Below are 25,356 nucleotides of genomic sequence, written 5' to 3'. Positions count from 1 at the left end.
TTATGTAAATGGGTGCGTGAGTGGTGGTCCCGTCGGACAGTTGTTAAAAAAACTGCGGTTTTGGTCATAAAAAATACAAGATATAGTGGAAATAGAAAGTCTCCATATGTTGCATCATGGCAGAAAGGGACGGTGCTTTGTTTACAACTGGCGAGAAGGATTTTGTGGGCTTCTCCGAAGATGATGTGGGAAATGGAAGTACTAAGCTGAACTAAACAAGTGTAGCAAGAGTAGAGAAAACAGCGGAGAGGAATGTCCAGGAGTTAAAAAAGGTATGGGCAGTAATTAGAGAGTTACAGGAACAGACCATAGAGCAGGAAAAGGAGATCAAAATTCTACGGAATAAACTGGAAAAAGTTTGTACATGCAGTGACGAACAAGAAAGAGAAGTCACGGAATTAAAAGTGAGTAATGAATCTGCCTCTAATGAAATAAAACAGCTTAAGAGGGAGAATAAGAGGTTGGAAGAAGAAAGGGACAGGATGAAAAGCAAACTAGATGAGTATGAATCCAAATCAAGGATGCAAGATGAGCACATTAAAGAAATCAAGGAGCAACATCAGGGGTGGAAGAAAATTCAGGAAGAAGAAAATGTAAATTTGAAAGAGATTATAGAACAACAAAGCAAGGAAAAAGTGGAGAAGGAAGTGGTTAGGGTACTGAGAAGTAGAGAATCTTGAGTCTGGGATGTTGTAAATAAGAAAAAATGTGTAATGATTTCAGGAGTAAAAGAAAAACATATGACAGTAAGATCAGAAAGAAGAAGAGAGGAACTGAGTAAGGTTAAAGAAATAACATCAATAGTTATGGAGGGAAACAACGAAGCTCAAGAAGAGATTGAAAAAGTGTTTAGGTTAGGAAAGTACGAGGAAGGAGAGGCGAGGCCATTGAACGTAAAGTTTAAGTCCCAGGCAACAGTAAACGAAATCATCAATAGAACATGGAAATTATCAGACAAGGAAGGGTTCAAAAATGTTTGGATAAGGAGGTATGCAAATGAGGAAGAAAGAGCTAAAATAAAGGAGTTAGTAAAGGAAGCAAAGGCAAAAAATGAACAGAGAACGGAGGAAGAGAAGACTGTTTTATTGGAGAGTTATGGATCAGAAATTGAGGAAGTGGTACCAACGGAGAGGAGAACAGAGGATATAAAAAACATCAAAAATAATTTGAAGGTGGCACAGACTAATGTTGATGGTTTAATATCGGCAATGCTAGAAATTAATGATTTCTTGAGGGCACATGAACCTGATGTTATGTGCTTTGTAGAGACCAAGTTAAGAGAAGATATTGATGTTCATATGGGAGATGGTAAATACAAACTGTGGAGAAGAGAAAGAAAAGAAAAAATGGGAGGAGGAGTGATCATAGCAGTGAAGAACAACATCAATGTAGATACCATGGAAATGGGAGATGGCAGGGCTGAAGTGATAAATATGAAAAGAAACTGGAGAGAATAGCAAGAGAGATATGGTGGTAGTGTATGTTCCCCCAAAGACAAGAGCATGGAATGATGAATACCAGGAGATGTTGTCAGACATGGCTAGTTATTTACAGAAAATGATTGAGAAAAGCAACAATATAATTTTAATGGGTGACTTTAACTGTAAAGAGGTGAACTGGGAGGAATGGGACTCAGGAGGCAGCAAAGTTTCGTGGGGCACTGTATTATTAGATGTAACAACGAACAGTGTAATAACACAATGGGTCAAAGAAGAGACACAGTTCCGAGGTGAGGACACACCAGCAAGATTAGACTTACTGTTTACCAAAGAACCCAGTGTAATAGAATCTTTGAAATATCTGTGTCCTATAGGAAAAAGTGATCATGTGGTCATTGAGTTCCAGTTGATAATAGGGAATGTGGAACCAAGAGATGAGCTTTAAAAGCAAGGAAGCAAATTTTACAGGATTGAGAAAAGTTTTCGAAAATGCGGATTTTAGAAAATTCAGAGAAACGAGAGATACAGAGGAAGTGAGATATCTTTCTAGACCTATATAATTCAGGAGTGGAAAAATCAGTGCCAAGAGTAAGGGGGAAAGAAAACAAGAAAAAGAAGTGGTTTAATAATGATAGCAAAAAAAGGAGAGAGACACGACGTGGAACAACTGGAGAAATTGAGGTAACAACAGAACAAAGGAAGAAAATAAAAGAACTAGAAATGAATACACAAGAATACGTAGAAAGGAAGAAAGGAATTTTGAAAAAGGTATACCGTAATAGACAAATGTAAGGATGAACCCAAACTTTTTTTATAGATTTTTCAATGACAAACTGAAACAAAAAGGAAGGAATCACCAGACTGAAAGTAGAAGGAAAGGTATACAGTATAAAGATGCGGCAGTGCAAGCTGAAATAATGAACAGATGTTTCCAATCGGTTTTCACTAATGAAAAGAAGTTTGTAGAAGGGGAGGGAGTAACTAGAAATGTAGTGATAAAAATGTGGAAGTACAGGAAGTGTATAAATTACTGGGAACTCAAGATGTAAGGAAAGGCCCAGGACCTGATGGAGTCTCTAATTGGGTACTGAAGGAATTCAGAGAACAACTGGCGGATAAGATTCACAATTTAATTGTATGTTCTCTGGAAGAGGGGAAAGTGCCTCAAGAATGGAAGAGGGCAAATGTGGTACCAGTATATAAGGGAGGAAACAGGGAAGGACCCCTGAATAATAGATCAGTATCCCTAACCAGCATGGTCGCAAAATTGTGCGAGAGAATCCTGAAAAATAGACGGATAAAATATCTGGAAGATTTGAATATTTTGGCTGAAAGTCAGTTTAGATTCAGAAGTGGAAGGTCATGTGTTTTCAGTGTGTTCAGCTTTTACTCAAGCGATTGACGTGCTACAGGAGAGACACAGTTGTGTGGATTGTGTGTATTTAGATTTGGAGAAGGCCTTCAACAAGGTGCCCCATACGAGGCTGATGTAGAAACTAGAGCATATAGGAGGACTGAAGGGGAACCTCCTGGAATGGATAAGAGACTTTTTGAGAGACAGACAAATGAGGACAGTAATAAAGGATAGGATGTCTGGATGGAGAGAAGTAACAAGTGGAGTCCCACAGGGCTCAGTGTTGGTGCCAGTAATGTTCCTGATTTATGTAAATGATATGGTAGATGGAGTGAACAGTTATGCAAGTCTGTTTGCTGATGATGCAAAGATCTTGAGGAAGGTAGAGGTTGAGGAAGATTGTAAAATGCTGCAGGAGGATCTGGATAGGATACACGATTGGAGCCGTTGTGGGAAATGAAATTCAGTGCAAAGAGATGTAAAATATTGGAAATGGGTAAGAGTACCAAGAGGCCATCATTGAATTATTTGATGGGTAATGAACCAATCACAAAAGCGAGAGAAGAGAAAGAGTTGGGAGTGCTGGTCCAGGATAGTTTGTCACCTGAAAGACATATTAAGAAGACAGTTAGAGAGACGTATAAACCCTTGACAAACATAAGAGTAGCATTTCATTATATGGATGAGGAGATGATGAAAAAAATGATGGTGGTCATGATCTGCCCCAGGTTAGAATATGCAGCAGCAGTATGGTCCCCATACAAAAAGAAAGATATGAACAAGATTGACAGAATACAAAGATCAGCAACCAAAATGGTCCCCAGTCTGGCAGATCTGTCATAAGAGAGAGGCCAGAAAAGCTGGATTTGCCTTGCTTAGAGGAAATGAGAGAGAGAGGCGACATGATTGCAGTGTTCAAGACCATGATGGAAGTAGATAAAATTGACTGAGAAGATCTGTTTGTATGGGATAAGAGAGTAACAAGAGGACACAGAATGAAATTGAAGAAGCCAAGCTGCTTGAAGGATATCAAGATGTATAGATGTATAGACCTGTGGAATAGCCTGGACATAGAGATCATGCAGTCTAAAAATTTAAAGAGTTTAAAGCTAAATTTGACTTATTGAGAAACAGACGGGATCCCACAAGCGTAGCTCATTTCCTATATATCACAATTAGGTAAATACACACACACACACACACACACACACACACACACACACACACACACACACACAAAGAGAGAGAGAGAGAGATTCCTTCCCACAATATGATTACAATATCAGCATAGTAATCTCTGTATAAATGCATATGATAGTACAGTACTGTACACAGTATTTGTGTATGTACAGTACTGTACAGTACACTTCCATTCAGTATGGGTACCACATCCAGCTACTTTAGCCAAGCAGCCCTAATGGGATAGGTTAGGTGTGGTTAGATTAGGTTAGGATATGACAACATATGTAATATTCCCTGGGAAACACACTGAGCATATTTTCGAGAAAATCCTATGGTTGGTTGTGAAACGACAGGATGAGGGTCGTTCCTGGCTGAGGGTTCCCAGTTGCCACCACGTGTGAAACACACACCACAAGCCATGAGTAAATGTATGGTAAAAGCACCCGTCTGCTTCTACACTGAATGGCGGGCGTCCCTTGGCCTCTGGGATTAGTGCAAAACCCCCCCACCACTCGTGCCTGTCAGCTTCCCTACCGAATGGTCAGAGTTGCCAGGCAGGCCACATTAGTCATACACTGCCTAAGGTGGTGATGTACTGGTCATCAGCTGTTGCCACCACATGCCAGCCCTTGCCTAGGCAAATGGAAGTGAACCTTATATGCAGATGTTGGTTTGCCGCGTTTTGCTTCATCTGTGCTCAGATGCAACCATGGGGTGCGATATGGCAGCGTTGTATTGCTTCCCGGCCAACAAGCCCATACCTCAGTTCCTACCTTTGTTTCACATGAGTGGCTCACTTGCTAGATTGGCTGTGAATGTGGTTGCCTTTGCGATGGTCCCCTACCTTCTTCAGGTTGTGGCCCTCCTCTGCTGTATTTTTGTGTATGTGGTGATGGCCCCACCACCACCTCCTGAAGAAATGGAAGGTTTTAACTCTGGAGAGGAAACGTGAGATATTGGGCAAGGTTGACATGGGCTGGACCACAGGACGCATGCTTCGTGAATATGATCTAGCCAGTTCTATATTGTTTGATATCAAGAAGTCACACGACGAGCTTACATCGTAGGAGTAGATTGTAGCACCAGTTGAGCAGGGCAGTACTAAGGTGGATGGAAAGCTGATGACAGGGAGAGCTGGAGCTCTCGTTTCATCAGCCCTCAGGACTAGTTCTGACCATCCCCCTTTGCTGAACTTTTTCAGTGTTTCAGTAGTACAGAGTAGGCCAGCATGCTCTGCAATATAAGTTTCTCTAACTCAGCACCAACCTACATGCACAGTACACACTACACTTCCTTTTCAAAATTTAAAAGAAAAAAGGAAAATGGCACACCTATACAATGCCTTGGAGTCCCCGGGGGGGGGGGGACCATAAATGCCCCCACCATCCGCCCCTCTCCCGGTGACAACTCTTTGAGCTGCCCGGATCCACTGTCTCATTCACTTCATTTCTGCAACATTCGCGACCTTTCCTCTAACTTTCTCTCTGTCGAACACCACCTTTCGTCCTCTAAACTTCACCTCTCTTCCTTACTGAGACTCAGCTGTCTGAGGCAACTGACAGCAAACCCTTTTCTGTATCCTCCTACTTTCTCTATACTCATTTCAAAGCCAAAGGTGGATGTTGTGTATATGTATGCAACGACCCATCTTGCTGTCGTGTTCCTGAAATTGATTCTTCTGAATTCTCCACTCTCTGGCATCAGTTCTTCTGTCATTCTCTGTCTAAATAAATCTGTGCTGTTTACTTATCTCCTGATTCTACTGGCTATCAAAAATTCTTCATCTATCTTACTTCTGCGATGGAACACATTCTGTCCATTTCTCCTTTTTCTGAGATCTCCATTGTAGGAGATTTCAGTGTTCACCACCACCTTTGGCTCTCCTCTCCTTTCACTAATCCACCTGGTGAACAAGCCTACAATTCCTGTATACTACAAATAGGTAAATACATCTTTTCTATCCTTAATGACCACCGTAGAGAGAGCTCCAACATACTTGACGTCTTCCTTACAACTCATCCTTCTGCTTACTCTGTTAATCTTTTCTCTCCGTTGCACTCCTCCAATCATATCCTTATTACTTTAACCTGTCCTATCACTCCGGTACAGCCTGTGGACTCTCCAAAGAAACATCGTCTATGGCACTTTGGAACTGCGGATTGGGAGGCCCTCAGGTAGTACTTCTTTGATTTTCCCTGGAATGATTATCGCTTCCATAGCTGGGAGCCATCTGAGTGTGCCTTGCACATTATGGAGGTTATTCTCTTGGGCATGGAAGCATACATTCCTTTCTCATATCCTTTGACTAATGCAAGAAAGCCTTGGTTTAATCACGCTTGTTTTAATGCTGTCCGCAAAAAGGAGAGGGCCTATAAAGGGTACCAGAGCCAACCCACCCCTGAATTACATCTTTTTTATGTTTCTGCCTAGAATTGTGCTAAGTCTGTTCTTTGCTTTGCCAAAAATAATTTCATCTGTACTAAATGCTCACAACTCCTCAACTCAAATTTTTCCCGCTCCTTCTAGCACCTTGCCAAAAACCTTTCAAACAACTTTATCTCATCATCCTTCCCTCCTCTTTTCTATTCTGATGGCTCAGTAGCTATGTCTTCTACTGATAAAGCATATCTTTTCGCTCAGATTTTCTCCTCCAATTCCACCTTAGACAATTCCAGTGCTGTTCCTCCATCGCTTCTTCCCACTGACTTCCTCATGGCTAACATTAAAATTTCTTCAGCTGATGTATTTTCTACCATCACTGGCCTTAGTACTAACAAGGCATATGGGCCTGATGGAGTTCCTCCTATCTGCCCTCAAGAACTGTGGAGGCAGTGGCTGAATCGGTAGAGAGGCAGCCTGCAGTCCTAATGGACCCAGGTTCGAATCCCGGCTGGGGCAGGGAATAGTTTAAGGGTTTGAATTTCATAAAAGCAGACTTTCCTGATCTACCAGATGACCTGCCAACTTGTCGTAAAAGTACCCCCACTAATATCAATACACCAGTCCTGTATGAGACAGCCCTAGCATGTATTCAATATGGACAGTGGGTGTTAACGCCGAAGTGGTGACATGTGAAGGTGTAGGGGGACTACTGGACCTTGGGATAGGCTACTGCCCCCGAGATATAGGCCCTGACGCCTTTGCCCAGAGTCGGACACATTTAAAAAAAGAAAAAAAAATTCTTCTTGCTGGAAGTTTGCTCTCGTTCAGCTAGTCCCAAAGAAGGGTGACCATTCCCAACCCTCTAAGTATCGTTTAGTTGCTTTAACATCCTGTGTCTCAAAAGTTTTCGAGTGTTAACAGAAAAATTTTAAAACATCTTTCCTGTCACAACCCTCTTTCTGATCGTCAGTATGGGTTCCATAAGGGACGCTCCACTGGCGATCTTCTTGCCTACCTTTCACACTCCTGGTCATCCTCCTTTCGGGACTTTGGCGAAAGCTTTGCCATTGCACTTGACATCTCAAAGGCTTTCAATCAAGTACTGCATAAATCTTTAATTTCCAAACTGCCCTTTTACGGTTTCAGTCCTTCTATCTGTGCCTTCATTAATAGCTTCCTTTCTGGTCGTTCTATAGCTGCTGTTGTAGACGGCCATCGTTCTTCTCCTAGATCTATCAACAGTGGTGTTCCTCTGGGCTCTGTCCCATCACCAACTCTTTCATTCATCAGTGATCTTCTAAGCTGTACATCTAATCCTATCCACTTGTACGCTGATGATTCCACCCTTCACCATTCCATTTGGTTTCTGCAGCGTCAATCTCAGCAGTTACTTTAACAAGCAAGGGATGAGGCTGTGGCACACCTAATGTCTGACTTGGCTCATATCTCTATCTATCTGTCTTATTGCCAGACTCCATAATCCCGTAAGGGGTGGCCATTGACTTTGAGTTATTTATTTTATGGGGAGGGGCACTAACCCTCTACCAACCCACTTGTTGACATGTAGGGAGCACGTATGGTTTTGTTATATGGTTACCACTCAACAGGAAACTATTTGGCTTGTCACTCAATGTAAAGCCACCTGTAAAGGAAAGAAAAGCAATAAGAAGTGACAGGAAAGATGGGAGAAATAGGAAGAGACGAGGGCAGGCACAGAAAAAAAGTGATAAAGGCTAAGGAAGAAGTAGGCAGCACTACATGAAGTGAGTGGATGATGGTCGCCACCACCTACCACTACTGGGGTAAAAATCATCATGTTGTTTTTAATGCATCAAAGACTCAGTTTTTACACCTATCAACCCATCAAAATCTTCCACAGGAGTACCCGCAAATGTTTAATAATATCCAGCTCAATCCTGCATCATCCTTGAACATGCTTGGGGTTTCATTCACACGGGACTTATCTTGGAAAGATCACATTACAACTCTTGTAAAATCTGCTTCCAAGAGATTAGGTGTGCTAAGCCGACTTAATGCCTTCTTTACCCCTGCACAGTTGTTGACTTTGTATACGGGTTTTATTCGCCCCTGTTTAGAGTACGCGTCTCATGTGTGGGGAGGCTCCCCACATTCAGCTTTTCTCAATAGGCTGGAGTCAAAGGCTATTCGTCTTATCATCTCTCCTCCTCCTACTGGCTTCCTTCAACCTCTGTCTCTTCGCCGCACTGTTGCCTCTTTATCTCTTTTTCTGTCACCGCTTCAATGGTCACTGCTCCTCTGAACTGTCTGTTTGCACCCCTCCACCTTTACGACGGCTGCACAGCACCTGTCTAGCAACAAACTTTCATCCCTTTTCTGTCCAACTATCTAATGTAGAAATTAACCATTACTCCCAGTCCTTCATTTATGCAACAGGTCAACTCTGGAACTGTCTCCCTTTGTCTGTATTTCCTACTTCTGTGATCTCCAGTCTTTCAATCACAGTGTGTCCAGCCATCTCAAAATGAATGGATCTTGAGTTTGGCTCTCTTTTGTATTTTTTTTTTTTTTTCTGTAGGAACATTTTGTGGGCTCAGCCTTTTTGTTCCTTCTTCCTCACATTAAAAAAAAAAAAAAAATAGTTTGGACAGGATTTCGGCAAAAGCACACTTAGGGATGGCAGGAAGGTAATGGCCCAGGCCCGGCACGCCATTATCGACCAGTCGACATTGTTGTGGTTTTGCCAGCAATGTGCTGCCAATGTGCTAGTGTGTGCGACCGAAGTTAAGGCTGCTGCTGAGAAGTTTGCACGCCTGTACAACGTGCACAACTTCAAGGCATCCGGGGGATGGCTTTTTTGCTTCAAGCTTCGCCGTGGACTTACTGGGTGTAAGGCACATGGCGGGGCCTTGGATGCAGCAGCAAAGGAAGTAGACCTGTTTCTCCAGAAGGTGCAGCGCCTGCTCAAGGATGAGGGCCTTGCCCTTGGTCAAGTCTGTAACGCTGACGAAACTGGTCTGTTCTACCACTCCTTGCCCACCAACACCCTGGATGAGGAAAGGGAGAAGACTGTGCCTGGTTAGTAAGTTGTCCAAACAACGTGTCTCGGTGTTGTGCACTGCCAGTGCTAATGGGATGTACCACCTCAAACCTGTTGTTGTTGGGCATGCAAAACAACCACGTTGTCTCCATGGGTTGATGGATAGCCTGCCTTTTGTGTGGTACCATTCTTTGAAGGCCTGGTTTACTGCTAAGGTCTTAAGAGATTGATTCCACAGACACTTCGTCAGGGAGTTTATCCGTTATCAAATAAAGGTCCTTGGTACTGCTCACGACCAGGAGAAGGCACTCCTGCTCCTGGACAATGCCCTCGCTCATCCGTCTGAGAAGGATTTGGTTGCTCATGATGGGCGGATTAGGTGCATGTTTCTGCCACCTAATACGACCACTGTGATTCAACCAAGGACCAGGGTGTTATTGTGGCTGCCCAGATACTGTACCGCCTGAGGTTCCTGAGTGAGGTGATGGTGGTGCTGGAGGACGAGGACACACGTGTGGAGCAGACCTTGCAGAATCTTCACCGTTACGACCTGAAGTCTGCAGTGTTCAACTGGGCGAACGCATGGAAGGAAGTCTCCGTGAAAACCCTCAAAAGCGGTTGGTCTTGTCTCGTCCAGGGAATCAAAGCCGAGCATGACATTGAGGGGTTTGATGTGGATGATTTCTACAGGCACCTTAGAACAGCAGGAGAGCAGGTGGACGTCGACAACGTGAGGAATTGGATGGACGATGATGGCAGCGATCCTGATTATCAGACCCTGTCTGATGAGGAGATCGCCGCTGGTGGCTCTGCATGCACGGAAGAGGACAGTGAGACTGACGAGGATGAGGGCATTGACTCGTAGCCCTCCGCTACTCCTTGACTCCCTTATCTCAGTGTCCTCCTAGGTTACCTGGAGGGGATGCTGGAGTATGCCAAGCACCCGCACTGTGACAGGGGGTAGGTGCCGTTCAGCCTGGCGATGGAGCTGCGGACAGTCCGGGATACTGTCATCCTCCAGCAGAATCTTCGGTCCTATCATCAGACCAGGATCGACTCCTTCTTCAAGCCTGCAACCCCCACAAGTGCCAACCCATTCTCACCACCACCACCAGCTCATTTTGCACCTTCACCATTGGACCCACAAACGAGCACGTCAAGTGCAGTTGAGTCTCTGTTGGATGTAAGTTTGCGGCTGTCTTTGGAGTCTTCTGAGGCGGGTAGGCCATTATCACCACACTGCACATCACTTGTCATCACCCAGCTCCAGCAGGTTCAGGAGGAGTTCTTGGACATTTGCTAGGTACCAATGTTTGCTGCTAGACCACATGAGACAGCTTTACACTTGCTAGAGGTGTGCATGTTAAGAATTCGGTGGTAAGTACCCCAACCGAATGATTTTTGGCAGGTAACTTTAGGTTTCTTTCATAATTTCCGTGGTGTAAAATTTATTAAGGATGTACCTATGTGTGTTTTGATGTCAGAATATGACAAAATGACCTGAAAACTGCCAATAACAGGAGGGGTACTGTACATACAGTAGTGTATAGGTAGGGTGGGTTATGGTTTTCAGTGTTTTTTTTTTTGCATGGTTTTCTTGGTGTTGAAAATTATTTTGGATAATCCTATGTATATTTTGATGTCAAAATATGGCAGAATGACAGGAGAACACTGTCAAAATAAGAGGTACTGTACATACAGTAATGTATAGGTAGGATGTTTTTTGGTTTTCAGTAGTTATTCTGCATGGTTTTCCTAGTGTTTAGCATTACTTTGGATATTTCTAGGTTTGTTTTGATGTTAAAATATGCCTGAATGACTGGAAAACACTGCCATATTAAGCTTAGGTACTGTACAAATAGGTATAGGTTGGAGGTTGGGTATAGGTAGGGTCTGGGTATAGTAGGATAATAGTGTTCATTATCCGGATGTTGCCACTACCTGGACATGCCTTTGGCTCTTGTTATGTCCAGATAAATGAGGGATTACTTTATGGTGATGCTACCAAAACTCTGATACCCTCTCCAAAGCATTTATTTCACACTAGTTCCTATACAAATGTATATTAGCTACCATTATTATCTATATTAGTTTTATGTGCTCCCTACGTGTCAAGTGGGTTGGTGGAGGGTTAGTGCCCCTCCCTGTAAAACAAATAACTCAGAGTCAAATGACCACCCCGTAAGGGATTATGGCGTCTGGCAATAGATAGATAGATAGATAGATAGTTTTATGTGCTCCTTCTGTTTATTTTACCATTTCCCCTATTACAGAACAGATAGATAGATAATGAAAATTAAAGAACTGAATTTTTCATCTTTTACAGTTCTTCATAAAGATTAACAAAAAAGCATGAAAGAAAACTCTTCATTTAAGAATTTTTACAGATGCATGTGTGGTAAAGAAATAGTAGATGCAATGTTGGTGACTTGGCATGTCATATATGTTGTTGGTGTGTCATGTTTTCTTGGATGTGTATGTTCAGGTAAACTTGTATATTTTTGTGCAATTAAAAAAATACAATCAAAACATAAGAGTTTTTGATTGGAGGTAAAAATCAAGATTGTCTTTTAGAGCAAACACATTCTATATTGAGATCCCAGACTAAGAAGTTAGTGGAGGACTTGAGAGATTGATACATTTTCTGTAAACTGCCATTTCTAGTAGCATCTAGGATCACCACAAGAACAAAAAAAATGGCAAATTCTAACAAATTACAACCATGATGCACAGAACGAGATGTTGCAACAGAAGCTAAACTGGACTATAGAAGAGTGGCAAATGATTACAAATATTTGCTTTCCATACAGGAGATGGGAGTTGGGCAGTAAACAAAGCAGTAACAGTAGGGTGATGTCTGTAACTTTCTGCTACCAGTAATTTCATGAAGATTAATCACATTTATAATTTCTTAATAATCTGCTGATATATTGATATCGACCGATTACTGACTACCGATTAATTGGTAATTGGCAAAATTGCTTATCAGCCCAACCATAGCAGGGTTCGTCTGTGAATATCATGCACAGAACCTCAACTTTCCCTGTCTGCTCCAGATCATATTTACCCAAACACTTCTCCACTTCTCTCTTGTATTCTGCTTTTCTTCCATCCTCCTACAACCTTTCTGTCCTCCTTGTATGGACTACTTCCTCCCATCCATCCCTCCATCTATTCCTCCATTGCATTTAAACCTTGACTTTCTTCACCACCAAGTGGTGGTCAGAAAGTCCACTCCCCAACCTCTGTACGCTCTTGCGTCCGTTACATACCTTTTCATTCTGTCATCCACACACACATAATCAGTCATTGCCTTCCATTCATTCAGTACACCACCCACCCTTCTCATCACTCGCCACGTATACCTGTGGATCATTTTGTGTGTAAAGAGGGTATTGGCTATCACCAATCCCCTCCATTAGAGCACTGCCATTCTCTTTCACTTCTGCAGGCACACTCCACTTTTCAACTACTCTATGCACCTTCAAATTCCCTACTTTTTTATTCAAATCTCCAGTCAAAAACATTCTCTCTCTTCTCTCACACTTTTCCAGGCACACTTCCACATTTCCCCAGAACTCATCTTTCACTCTGCTTGCACGATATTGCATTGACACATACACACGCACAGTTTCCCACGTTTGTATTCCCTCTTTCAATCTTATCCACACAATCCTTGAAGCAACTGATCCTTACTGTCTTATATTCACCTTCCCATCTTGCACTGCTCGTTTAACCCATCCATACGCCCACTGTCTCAGTCTCACCTCTCCATTTAGTTTCAGTTAATCCACATATGTCCACTTTTAGACCCTCAAGGACCTTGACAATCTCTCTCTCTCTCACCTCATCATTTGCACCCCTTACATTCCATGTTGCAATTTGTACCATATCCTTTGTCCAGTACTTGGTCGTCATCTGTTGGTCCTTCCTGATCTGAGGCTTCTTTGTATTTTTAATTGGTTTCCAGGGAGGGGCACTAACCCTCCGCCTGCCCACTTGTTAACACATAGGGAATACGCTTTTGTTGGTTGTAAGGTTACCACCCAATATATTATTTGATTTCCTAGTATACAGGAAATCATTTGGCTTGTCACTGAATGTAGTGTATTCCGAAATATAGTACTGTACCGCTACACTGAGCGACTGGATGATGGAAGTCCCCACTGACCACCTTCACTCAATATTGCACACTGCTTAACCTGTTGTGCATTTGCACTGTTATTTGCTGATAGCAATGGTGTTTCAGTGGCCTTGGACGCACAAAATGGAACAAAAGGTAGATGAGCACAGCGGATGTAAACACTGGGCGTCCATCTTGGCTCAAACAGCTGACTGTCAACTTGCATGGGAGGCACCGTGCACATAGGGGATTGTCATGCGCAGCCACCAGAATTAAGTTTAAGTGAATTTATGATATTTTTGCCATCATCATAGCAAAATCATGTACTGTATAACTTTTAGTTATTGTTTTAACGATTTATCACATAGCAAACAAACATATAGCGAAGCTTGATTGTAATTGGGTGAGTTGCCTACCATGAGGCAACGAACCACTGCCATTGACCATTTCCACCATCACCAATGCTCTAGTGTGCACAAACAGATGTTGGTGACATCATCAGAGGGGTAATCGTTGATCAAACTTTTCATGTCTGGACGAGCAGACCAAGCATCTACCAAGCATCCACAGGCAAGCAACTGCCCCTGCAGGACTGTTCCATGCAGTGAACCGTTGTTTCCTTGTGGTTGACAGTGCCTCATCACGGTGAAGTGCAAAGAAAAGTGTAGACTTTTGGTTCCTGGGTGGAGAACGCACCGAGCAAACAGGAGCACTGTAGTAGGTTCCATAATATCCAATTATCTGGTCATATCATTACCACTCAGTGTTGTATATGGTTTTCTGGGTTACAGGAAACCATTAGGCTTGTCATTCAGTGTAGATCAGTAGTAGGGAGGAGTGGGGGTGAACAGTTTCCATGGTGGTGTGAGGACTCAAAAGAAAAGAAAGATTGAGAATTGCCTGAAAAATAACCATCCATCCATCCATCATCCAATCCTACATTGCCCCATGAGGAGTGTAGGAGCCCGGGGCTAGGCAGTTGGTCCCGACATTTAAGATAAGAGTGAGCAATAATAATAATAATAATAATACTGTAAGTACGAGGTCACTGACCACTCACAACTAACCTTCTTGTCCACCCCATTATTACCTTCATCTTCCTCATGTTCACTCTCAGATCCCTAGACTGCATATGCACCCTCTTCTTCCAAAATTTTTCACAGTACCCATTTTTCTGTCAGCAGTAAAAACCAAATCATATGAAAATAGCAACTTGTATAGTGACCCAGGGCTGAAATTCCATGACATTACTTAAAGCACCAAGATAAACAGAAGGACTGTCATGTCAGATAAGTAATCCATACTTATACAGTATTGTCAGCTCTTAGTGTGCTTGCCATTCAGTGTACAGTTCAGCCTCATTATGTAATAGGATTGTGTCGAGTGAAGACCTATTGCATAATGAGGTTGTTATAACATGGGTTCAAGGTAGGTAGGGTGGGTGACCTTGACCGCAGAGTCTAAAATGACCTAAAAACCTCTGCCCCCCACCTGAAGTTTGTCCTATGCAGGTACTAGTGATCACCAAGGGTCCCCTGCCCCCCCAGGGTAGGGGATAGTTGGAGAGCCTGGACGACCACTCCACGAAAAAGATATGGTATTACTTTACATAATATCACACACTGCGCTATTTGTTAAGTACTTATTTTGTTATTTGTTATTAACAACGGAATTTCAGTGGCCTTTCGTGCACAAAATAAAATATAAGGCATTGATCACAGCCTGTGTAAACACTGGGTGGGCATCTAGGCTTAGTCAGCTGTGTAGAGGCCTAAAAGAGGGATGATGGTTATGTAAGGCTGACATGATTTCCAAGTAACAAGATTCAGTATTTCACACACAAAACACTGTCACTTCACATAGTATTGCACATTGCACTGTTTGCTAAGCACTTGTAGTATTGTCTGGCAATGAGAATGGTGTTTCAGTGGCCTTTCATACACAGACTGGAACAAAAGGCAACAATCACAGCAATGTAAACACTGGGTGGCCATTTTGGCATGCATGCATCACCATGTCTGCACAAGATTCTTGGAGGCGGCTGTGGAAAATATTGTCATAGCAAAATCGCAATTAATTTCATAACATACCAAGACAGGATATTACTTTTTTAATTATCGTTGTAGCAATTTACTGCATAACGGGACGTCATATGACGAGGCTGCACTGTATCTGTAACCATCAGCTCTTTCAGTCCCAAGTTTCTTATTGCCCATTGTATGACCTTTCTGGACAGCTTGTTAGAGACCTTTGCCAGCTTTGCAGGAAATAGGAAGATTTTTTTTCTCTCTCTCTCTCTCTCTCTCTCTCTCTCTCTCTTTGTGTGTGTGTTCTTACCTAATTGTATCTTTACAGGAATGAGTCAAGCTCGTACTGTCCCGTGTCTTAAACCATATTTATCGTACATATCCTTAAATTTGTGAATTGTTTTGGCACACACTATTTCATTCGGTAGTGCATTCCATTGATCAATTGCTCTGTTTGGGAAACTGAATTTCCTTACGTCTTTATCACCTCTCTTCTTATGCAGTTTTTTGCAGTGTCCTCTTGCTGATGCTTCTCCATATGTTAAGTAATCATTTATGTCTATTTTCTCCTTTCCTGATATGCATTTATATAGCATTATCATGTCACCTCTTTTCCTTCTCTCCTGTAGTGTTGGTAGATTCAGTTTATTTAGTCTTTCTTCGTAGCTTAGGTCCCTTAAGCTTGGTATCCATCTTGTAGCGGCCCTTTGAACTTTTTCAATCTTGTCTATGTGCTTTTTGAGCACGTGTGTGTGTGTGTGTGTGTGTGTGTGTGTGTGTGTGTGTGTGTGTGTGTGTTTGTGTGTGTTTTCAAGAATTTAACCAAATCTCAGTTTCCTATAGATGTCTTTTGTTACAGGATGGGCAGCTGAAACAATGGCAGTTGTACAAACCAAAGCTGGCAGGGTATGACATCATAATGGTGGATGAGGCCCAGGACATGAATGCAGCCATGTTTGACATCTTCCTTAACCAGCCTTGTGCCAAGGTGGGTCCTCATTGTGTCTTTAATGAATCCTATGTACGCAGTGACTTCATTCAGTCTTTGTTGTCTGGATCTGTATGATTTGTCGGCCTTCAAGGTGTTAATGCCTGATAAAGCAGCATAGCCATACTATGCCTAGATTAGGTCCACTATTGTCCTAATCAAGAGGTAGCCAGAATGAAAGGTAATAGATTTGACTTTTTCCACTGTTTACCTGACATGGTCTGTTAGCTCATAATGCTAGAGAGAGAAAAAAAATATTATTAGTACTTATATTCATCTTAGAACATAAGACAGTACAAGTACATAACCTAACTGAAGTGATTACTCTTATCTGCCACCCATAGTGCTCACTAGAAACTTACCCATATAATGGTATGGAAATTGACTTGTTTGACAGCCACTTGTGCCATAGCAACTATTTACAGTAATTGTATGGCATAGTTTATGTGCTTAAATAATCTAGACATAGGTCCATTTGTGCCACATGAATGTTAGCTGCAAAAATAATCCAAAGTTCAAAATGGTACTAGAAAGTACAGTAGCTGATTCTGTTTTAATTGTATGTCTGTGCTACCAGTTGCCAGTGTGTGTAACTCTTCATTGAACCAGTTTATAACAAAATCTGTACTAGACCTTGCAGTGTACTAGATCAGTTGATTATGGTTGATGTTTTGGCCATCCCTGTCCTACTCTTTCTGATGAAAAAAATTCACATTGATATTGTTTTACATCATGAACCATGCACTTCAGATCTCCTTAAAGTGTACCTGCTTGTTCTGGTACATCCTTTTATGCAAAACTCCCATGCACAGGTGATGCATTATTTATATAATATCACCATCATGATTACCAACATTTGTAGGGTTTTGTTTTCATTGTGTTCCATGGCAGTCACAGGCAGTTTTCCTTTTAGCTGTTCTCACTTTACCAGTGGTTTGTGTGGATGTCCTTTGGTCTTTTTGTTTTGTTTTGTTTGTTTTTAAGTGTTTATGAGTATATTGCTTCCTGTTTACCTCATACTTTCCTTTTCTTCTCTTTCACTCCTCTCCGGTTTGTTTCCTTTTTTCCCTTTCTTCTCTGTTTTTATGTGTTTAGCTGGTAGGTTTTTTTAGATATGCTTGCATTGGCCATGGTTTCCCTTACTTATATGCTGTCTTTTCCTTCTCTGAGATCACGTAGTGCTTGGAAATGAGGTACTTAAGTGGAAGTGAGTTTGTCTGACAGTTGCATGTTAAGGGATGGAGAGGGAGACAAATGATACTAAGGAGTATTGTGGTGGTGATGTGGATGTACTAGACAGCATCCAAATATAGCAGGTTTTAGAATAAAGCCTTCCTGTAAATAATTCAAAGAATGTATCCATTTATAGCCATATGCTTTAATCCCAGAAGGTATGGCCAGAAACAAACTCCCTCTAAGTCACCCTGTCCTCTGATACTGGGCTGCCCTCCTTCCAACCCACACCATTCCTCTTTCCTTCCACTTCACCCTTATACACTCTCCTGCTCAATCTCTTATTCTCCATTCTCTTCACAAGACCAAACCATCTCAAGGAAGCTTGAGATGATCTGGTCATGTAAAGAGAATGGAGAATAAGAGATTGAGCAGGAGAGTGTATATGGGTGAAGTGGAAGGAAAGAGGAATGATGTGCGTTGGAGGAAGGGCAGCCCAGTATCAGAGGACAGGGTGACCTGGAGGGAGTTTGTTTCTGGCCATACTTTCTGGGATTAAAGCATATGGCTATAAATGGATACATTCTTTGAATTATTTACAGGAAGGCTTTATTCTAAAACCTGCTGTATTTGGATGCTGTCTGGTTTCCACCAAATGGGGAAAGCCCCAGGATTTGATGGAGTGGGTGGTGAAATGCTGAAGCACAAGGGAGAAGTAGTAGTAGATCTGATATGGAAGATGTGCAGATTGGCCTGGGAGGAAGATGGCGCCCAGAGGATTGGAAGTCAGGTATAATTATTCCTCTGTACAAAGGACAAGGGGAAAAAAAGAGGTGTGTGGTAATCATAGAGGGATTTGTCTTCTTAGTGAAATAGGAAAAGTATATGGTAGGATACTTATTGACTGAGTTAGGGAAATAACAAAGGAAGCAGTTGGAGAAGAATAGGGAGGTCTTAGGAAGGGACGAGGTTATGTAGATCAAATATTCATCCTTATATCTTTAATGGGAAAGTTTCTAGAGAAGGGAAAGAAGTTGTATGTGGCCTTCATGGATCCGGAGAAAACATATGAGAGAGTGGATTGACAAGGAATTTGGAAAGTATTAAGAATGCAGTAAAACCTCTACAACTTGGCATAATACATGTGCAAGCCTTGCCGAGTTGTAGGGATGAACTTTAAGTTCCCCCCCAGCACACACACACAAAAAAAAAGGAAAAAATGGAAAAAAAAGGAAAAATTAAAAGTTTTTACAATAAACAGTAAAAGCTGCCTTACCATGATGCCATGCAGTTGTAGGGTGTATTCCAGGCATGGAGGAGGACTTTTGGTAGTTTTTGGAGGTGTTAGGGGTTTCTCAAGATCACTTTGGGGCACACCTTTACTGTACTGTACTTGACACTGTACACTATGTAAAGCACAATTAACACTAAAGGCCATATTGTACTGTATTTATGACTTGTACTATACAGGGGAACTAATCACCAAACACTTAAACATTACTGTACAACTCGGCATCTTACCGAGTTGAGGGGATTTTTGCTGACTCTCTTCCTCTCACGTGTTCATTTTTGGGAATTTTTGAATTTTGATTTTTTGAATGAATATTTTGGAGCCTTCCCAAGTTGTAGAAGTTTCCAACTTGAAGGATGCCAAATTGTAGAGGTTTTACTGTATATGGAGTAGATGGGAAGTTGTTGAATGCTGTGAAGAGAGTGTATGAGAATGCTAAGGCGGCAGTGTGTGTGGATAGTGAACTGAGTGAATTTTCCTGTCTGAATGTTGGATTGAAACAAGGCTGTGTAATGTCTCCATGATTGTTCAGTCTGTATATGGATGGGGTTATAAAAGAGATAAAAGTAGGGCAGTGGATGTTGGAGCAGCCCTAATGAGAGAGGGCAGCATTTGGAAACATGCTGCACTGTTGTTTGCAGATGAGACTGTCCTGTTAAAGGAAGACGAAGGGGACCTGCAATGCTTGGTGAATGAGTTTGGGAGAGTGTGTAAGAAGGGGAATCTAAAGGTGAATATAAGGAAGATTAATTTATGGTCTTCAAAAGAAGTGGAGTCCTGAATGTACAGTGAGGTTGGATGATGAGGAAATGGAAAATGCGAGTGCATTTAAGTACTCGGGTAGTGTGATGAGTAAGGATGGAAGTTTGGAGGATGAAGTGCTTGAAAGTGTACAAGATAGAAAGGTTGCTGGTTCATTGAAAGCAGTAATAAGAAATAGGAAAGTGAGCATGGAGGTAAAAAAGTCACTGCATGATAGTATTTGTGATACCAACTCTAACATATGAAAGTGAAGCTTTGACCTGGTTGGAAGGACACAGGTCAAGAGTGAGAGCATTGGAAATGAGTTCTTTGAGAGAAGCATGTGTACTTAAGTGGAGAGACAGACTAACAAATAGGAAGTGAAGGAGCATTGTGGTGTGGATGTGGATGTGTTAGAAAGCATTAGAGGTACATTGATAGTGGTTTGGCCGTGTGGAAAGGATGGAGAGTGAGAGACTAATGAGGAGAGTCTATGTGAGTGAGGTGGAGAGGGTAAGAGGGAGGGAGAGGCTGGAGATAAGATGGAGGGATGGAATGGAGAGGTATATGAGAGAGAGGGGGTGTGAGCTGGGGGGAGGGCAGTCAAATGGCGGGGGACAGGGTGATGTGGAGGCGATTTGTTTGTGGCCACCCCATATGGGATTAAGGCATCTGGCAATAGATAGATAGATAGTTTATTAGTTAACGTTAATAGGCTCCTATGGTTTGGAAAGTGTTAATCAACATGGTAGGCCTATCTGAACTTGGTGTTGAATTATGAAGCTAATGAGGTAAAGATTTACCCACAAAATCACTCTGACCTCTAAATTAGCTGATTCCATGTGCCTTAGTTCAACTCCCAGTTATTCCCCTGTATTTTGAAATGTTTAATCCTGCTGTTGTGTTTGTTAACCAGTGATACATGTAATCCACCTGTCATTATACAGTATAGCCTCGCAACACAGCTAGGCACATAAAACCATCCCCACACAAACAGTACTGGCCTTCTTCAAAAAGATCCCATCTCCCAAACATTGCCACACCAGCAGTGAAGAAATGCTGACATACCTACTTCATGCAGGGAGCATTATAACACTTTGATCAGAATACTATGTTACCTGTAGAAGTCCCCCCCCCCCTCCTCTTCAAAGTTGTCCTTAAATAGAGCTGATCTAGTTCTCCTAGTTAGGGTTAGATCAGAACAATGCACAGCCCTCTTAAGGTATCAGCTTTGATTTGTGATTGAGTGGAATCACAGACATCATGTGCCTCACTTGTAGAGTAGGCCAATACAAGTTAACACACTTAATAGAACACTGCACATCATATATTACACTAAAATCCAAACACAGTATCAACAGTGAAGGGAACATATGGGACAACCCCATAGAGGTGGTTGCTTTTCAGCAGTCAATTATGCTAAGTCAGGCAGACCACAGTTAAGCAACAGCAACAACAAGTAATCCAAATGCCTGGTTACTGATAGTGCATGACAGGTGGTACTGAATAAGTATTGAGCTTTTGAATGTATGTGCTTACATGTGCTGGTGTTGTAATTTTGTAGTAACTGGTTCGGGTCACCTAGAAGTATCTCCACCAATTAATATGCAGAATTCCAATAAATATTTGCACTCTGAGACATTTATTGAGCCTGCTTATCACACAGTTTAGAAAGAATTTCACCATTGCGGGTCAGTCTTTTGAATCTCGGGATGTCTTCAAAGTATTAATGTTGCAACCATCAAATTATCTCAGTGGTTAAGTGGTCAGCATCACTGACTGTGAAGCTGCCAACCCATTAGTGCCAGGGTTCGAATCCTGGTGCAGGCAGCTGGCATCACTTGACTTAGGTATCTATCCACTCTTTACTAATTAAAAGTTGCTGTTGTTGCCCAGCTTCAGTCAGTATGGCCAAACAGACCTGTTGACCACAGACAAACAACACCTGTGGGGCTGTCCTACAGGTACAGTTCAGAACATATGCCATGTACGGATCAGGTGCCCCCTTGTGATAAACAGCACCTTATCAGGGTTGAAGCAGGATCTTTTCCACAGGATGCAGGGAAATATGAGAAAGTTTGGCTCCAAGGTGAATACCACAGCTACGTCACCCAGAGTGTGTGTAGGCCTCTCTTCAGCACCAAAATTTAGGGTATATTAAGTTGATAACCATGTTTATAATAAAGTTATTGAATTTTCATGAATTGTCTGAGAACAACACAGTAATATGTTACCATATTTCCTCATCAGGTAATTGTTGGAGACCCATACCAGCAGATCTACAGTTTTCGTGGGGCAGTCAATGCATTGGCCCAGGTGCCTGCCTCCCACACATTTCACCTCACACAGTCCTTCCGCTTTGGACCAGAGCTAGGCTACATGGCACACTGCATCCTAGAGGGGCTACTTGGGGTGCAGTCCCAGACACTGGTGGGAGGCAGATGCCATGACACAGTCACCTGTGTGCCAAACCCAGCTAGATACTTAATCACACAAGGTGGACATGACAGCATCCCAAGACAGGAGAACAGAGGAGGGCCTTCAAATGCCAGTGATCAACCTGAGCAAACAGCACAAAATTTGAAGACTCCCCCAAAGCAGATGAAGGGAGAAGACGGTCCTTCAGAACCCAGACTAAAGCGGATGAGAACAGGTGAACGGGAAACAAGAGGACGGGTAGTGAGGAGAGCATATGTGGCCCGCACCAACCTAGAGCTGTACAAAACGGCACTAAGCTTTTGCAAGAACAAGGACTTTGATGCTGCCTCCATGGTCTTTGCTGGTGGCATAGACAAGTATGGCTTCAACACAGTCATGGATATTTACAAACTATCCCAAGTGCAAGCTGGCTTTGGCACTCCAGAGACACTGGGCATTGAGAACAAACTAATTGCAAAATTTCACAGTGTTCGTGGCTTAAAAGAATTTGCAGAGAATCTGGATGACCTTGAACTATGGAACAAGATAATGATGTATGAGTTTAGTGGTGCTCAAACACCCAGTGACATAGCTAAGCTGAAGAAACGGTGTGGAGGCAGATGTTGTGGCCAGGCTGAGATCACTTTCTCAACCATCCACAAGGCCAAGGGTTTAGAGTGGGATTGGGTCATCCTGCTGGATGACTTGATACCAACTGGCATTTTAGAGTCAGCCTCAGCTGATGACATTGGGGATGAGCACAACCTTCTCTATGTTGGTGTCACTCGAGCGAAGCGTTTCCTCTCTCTCAATAGTGCAGCGCTTTATGCCCTCACTAAAGCTGGGGAGAAGCTGGAGAAACTGGTGCCCCGGGAGAGTGTGGCTGAGGGAACCAGATGTTTGCAGTGTGGCAGTGCCTCTATCACCAATATCTCACATCCACTTTTAACACAGGTACAGTAAATTAAGCCTCATTTTACATTTTTTCAGTTTCTTCGAAAACATAGTGCATTATATGGCTGGTTTTAGAACAACTAGTGTAGTAGATGGATGGCTACCATTGACCCTGGAAGGGACTTCAGTGAAAATGAAATGTTGATGGTGGTGTAGACTTACTAAGCTCTCTCATTTTCAGTTTATTATAATCATCATCATCATCATCATCTGGACCTCCTTTCCCACCCTAGGGCAATGTTAGGAGTAGCATCGCCCAGACGGCACGAGTTTGCCCAATCCAATGGGCCACGCATCTATTCACTCATCATTTAAGCCTCCAGAATCCTGGCTCTATCTGATACCGGGTACACAAAAAACTTTCACCACATTCTGTAGCTTCACATAAACATATCCGATAGTCAATCCGGATGCTGTTATGTTAAAAATGGGTGCCAAATCCCTGATCATGCATTTTTTCTCACAACATTCATCCAACCAGCTCAATCCTTGTCAGTCCCATAGTCTCACCGACTTCCATACCTCTCTTCCTAGCACACTCATCCACCATATTCCTCCACTTTCTCTTTGGCTCACCTCACCTCCCCCTTCCTTCAAATTCATTCAGATATACCATTTTCCCCACTCTGTTGTTATCCATTCTTTCCACATGACCATAGCATCTCAGTGCATTCTCTTCAATTCTGGTGTCCACGGACTTCCTCACTCCGCATCTTTCACGAATCACATTACAGTACTTCATATCCTATCCACGCTCAGTACTCCATTTACATTCCTCAGCAGTCCCATCTCCACTGCTCTCACTCTTGACCATTCATTTTCTTTGCCACACCATAGTCTCACATCAACACGTAAAAGTTGGCACTAACATTCCTTCATGTAAGCCTTGTGCAGCTGCAACACTCAAGCCACTGTTTCGTATCAAGGTCTTCATAGCACCAGCTGCATTCCTTCCTAGTATCACTCTACTTTCCACTTCTTTTGCACATTTTTCTTTATTTTCTGTCACTGTGCGCAGGTATTTGAAGTCTCTCACCAATTTCATTCTCTTTGTGTTCGCTGTAATATCACATTGGGAGTTACCTTCTCATGATTATCATCACCTTACTCTTTTCTACATTTATTCTCAAGGCACGTTGCTCACAGTCATCAGCAAGACTCTGCACTAGTCTACCAAGTTCTTGTCCATTATTTGCTAGGAGTAACTACTATAAATATTCAGTTTTATTTTTCTAGAATAAAAAATGAAAATATTTTTCATCAAGAATTTTTTAATATGGTAGGTGGGAGCACTCACTATCCACTCACTTGGTGTAGTGCTGCTTTCAGTTGTCTGCCCTTTCCTCTCCTCTATCCTTTCCTCTCATCCTCTTCTGTTTTTCTTTCCTTCATTCTTTCCTCGTCTTTCTGCCTCCGGGTGACTTTATGCTCTCTCTTCTGTCTTTCTTTCCTTCATTCTTTCCTCTTCCTTTTGCTTGTGGATGACTCTACATTGAGTGACAAGCCAAATGGTTTCCTGTACACCAGGAAACCATTTACTATGCTGGGTGGAAACCATATAACCAAATTTTGGCGCTTGGTGATTTAGTGGGTAATTACAGCACTCCAGTCGGGTTGAGCCGGTGAATGTTTATATCCAAGTTTTTTTTTTTTTTTTTTTTTTTTTTTTTTTTTTTTTTTAAATGAAGAAGGAACCAAAGGCAACAAGCCCACAGAAACTGTTCCTTCCAGGAGAAAAACAAAATACAAGAGAGAGCCAAATTCAAGATCCGATCATTTTGAGTTGCCTGGACACACTGCATTTGAAAGACTGGAGATCATAGGAAGCAGGAAATACAGACAGAGGGAGACAGTTCCAGAGCTGACCTGTTGTATAAATGATGGACTGGGGGTAATAGTTAACTCTTGCATTAGACAGTTGGACAGAAATGAGAGTTTGCTGCTAGACGGGTGCAATGCGCCCATCGTAGAGGTGGAGGAATGCATGCAGACAGTTCAGAGGAGCAGTGACCATTGAAGTAGCGATAGAAAAGAGATAAAGATGCAACAGTGCAGCAAAGAGACAGAGGTTGAAGGGCGTCAGTAAGAGGAGGAGAGTTAATGAGACAAAAAGCCTTAGACTCCACCCTATTGAGAAGAGCTGTATGTGAGGAGCCTCTCCATACGTGAGTTATACTCCATGCAGGGGCGGATAAAACCCCTGTATAGAGTCAACAGTTGTGCAGCGGTAAAGAAGGAACAGAGTCAGCTTAGCACACCCAATCT

General features: G+C 42.4%; 1 protein-coding gene across 1 annotated transcript in view; it reads left to right on the top strand.

Annotated features, from left to right (window-relative positions):
* LOC145390339 (F-box DNA helicase 1-like) overlaps nt 1-25,356 on the top strand; it is a 187,566-nt gene that overhangs the window by 134,762 nt on the left and 27,448 nt on the right. The window contains exons 12-13 of the mRNA XM_080265297.1: nt 16,386-16,514; nt 21,970-23,091. Of these exons, the coding sequence (XP_080121423.1) occupies nt 16,386-16,514; nt 21,970-23,091 (1,251 nt within the window). The remainder of the gene's footprint in view (nt 1-16,385; nt 16,515-21,969; nt 23,092-25,356) is intronic.

This window comes from Coenobita brevimanus, chromosome 14, assembly GCF_032717465.1.
Source record: "Coenobita brevimanus isolate Jiangsu-jjx chromosome 14, ASM3271746v2, whole genome shotgun sequence".
NCBI classification, from domain to species: domain Eukaryota; kingdom Metazoa; phylum Arthropoda; class Malacostraca; order Decapoda; family Coenobitidae; genus Coenobita; species Coenobita brevimanus.
Note: the sequence above shows the minus strand (reverse complement) of the source record. Positions and strands in the feature narration are given on the sequence as shown.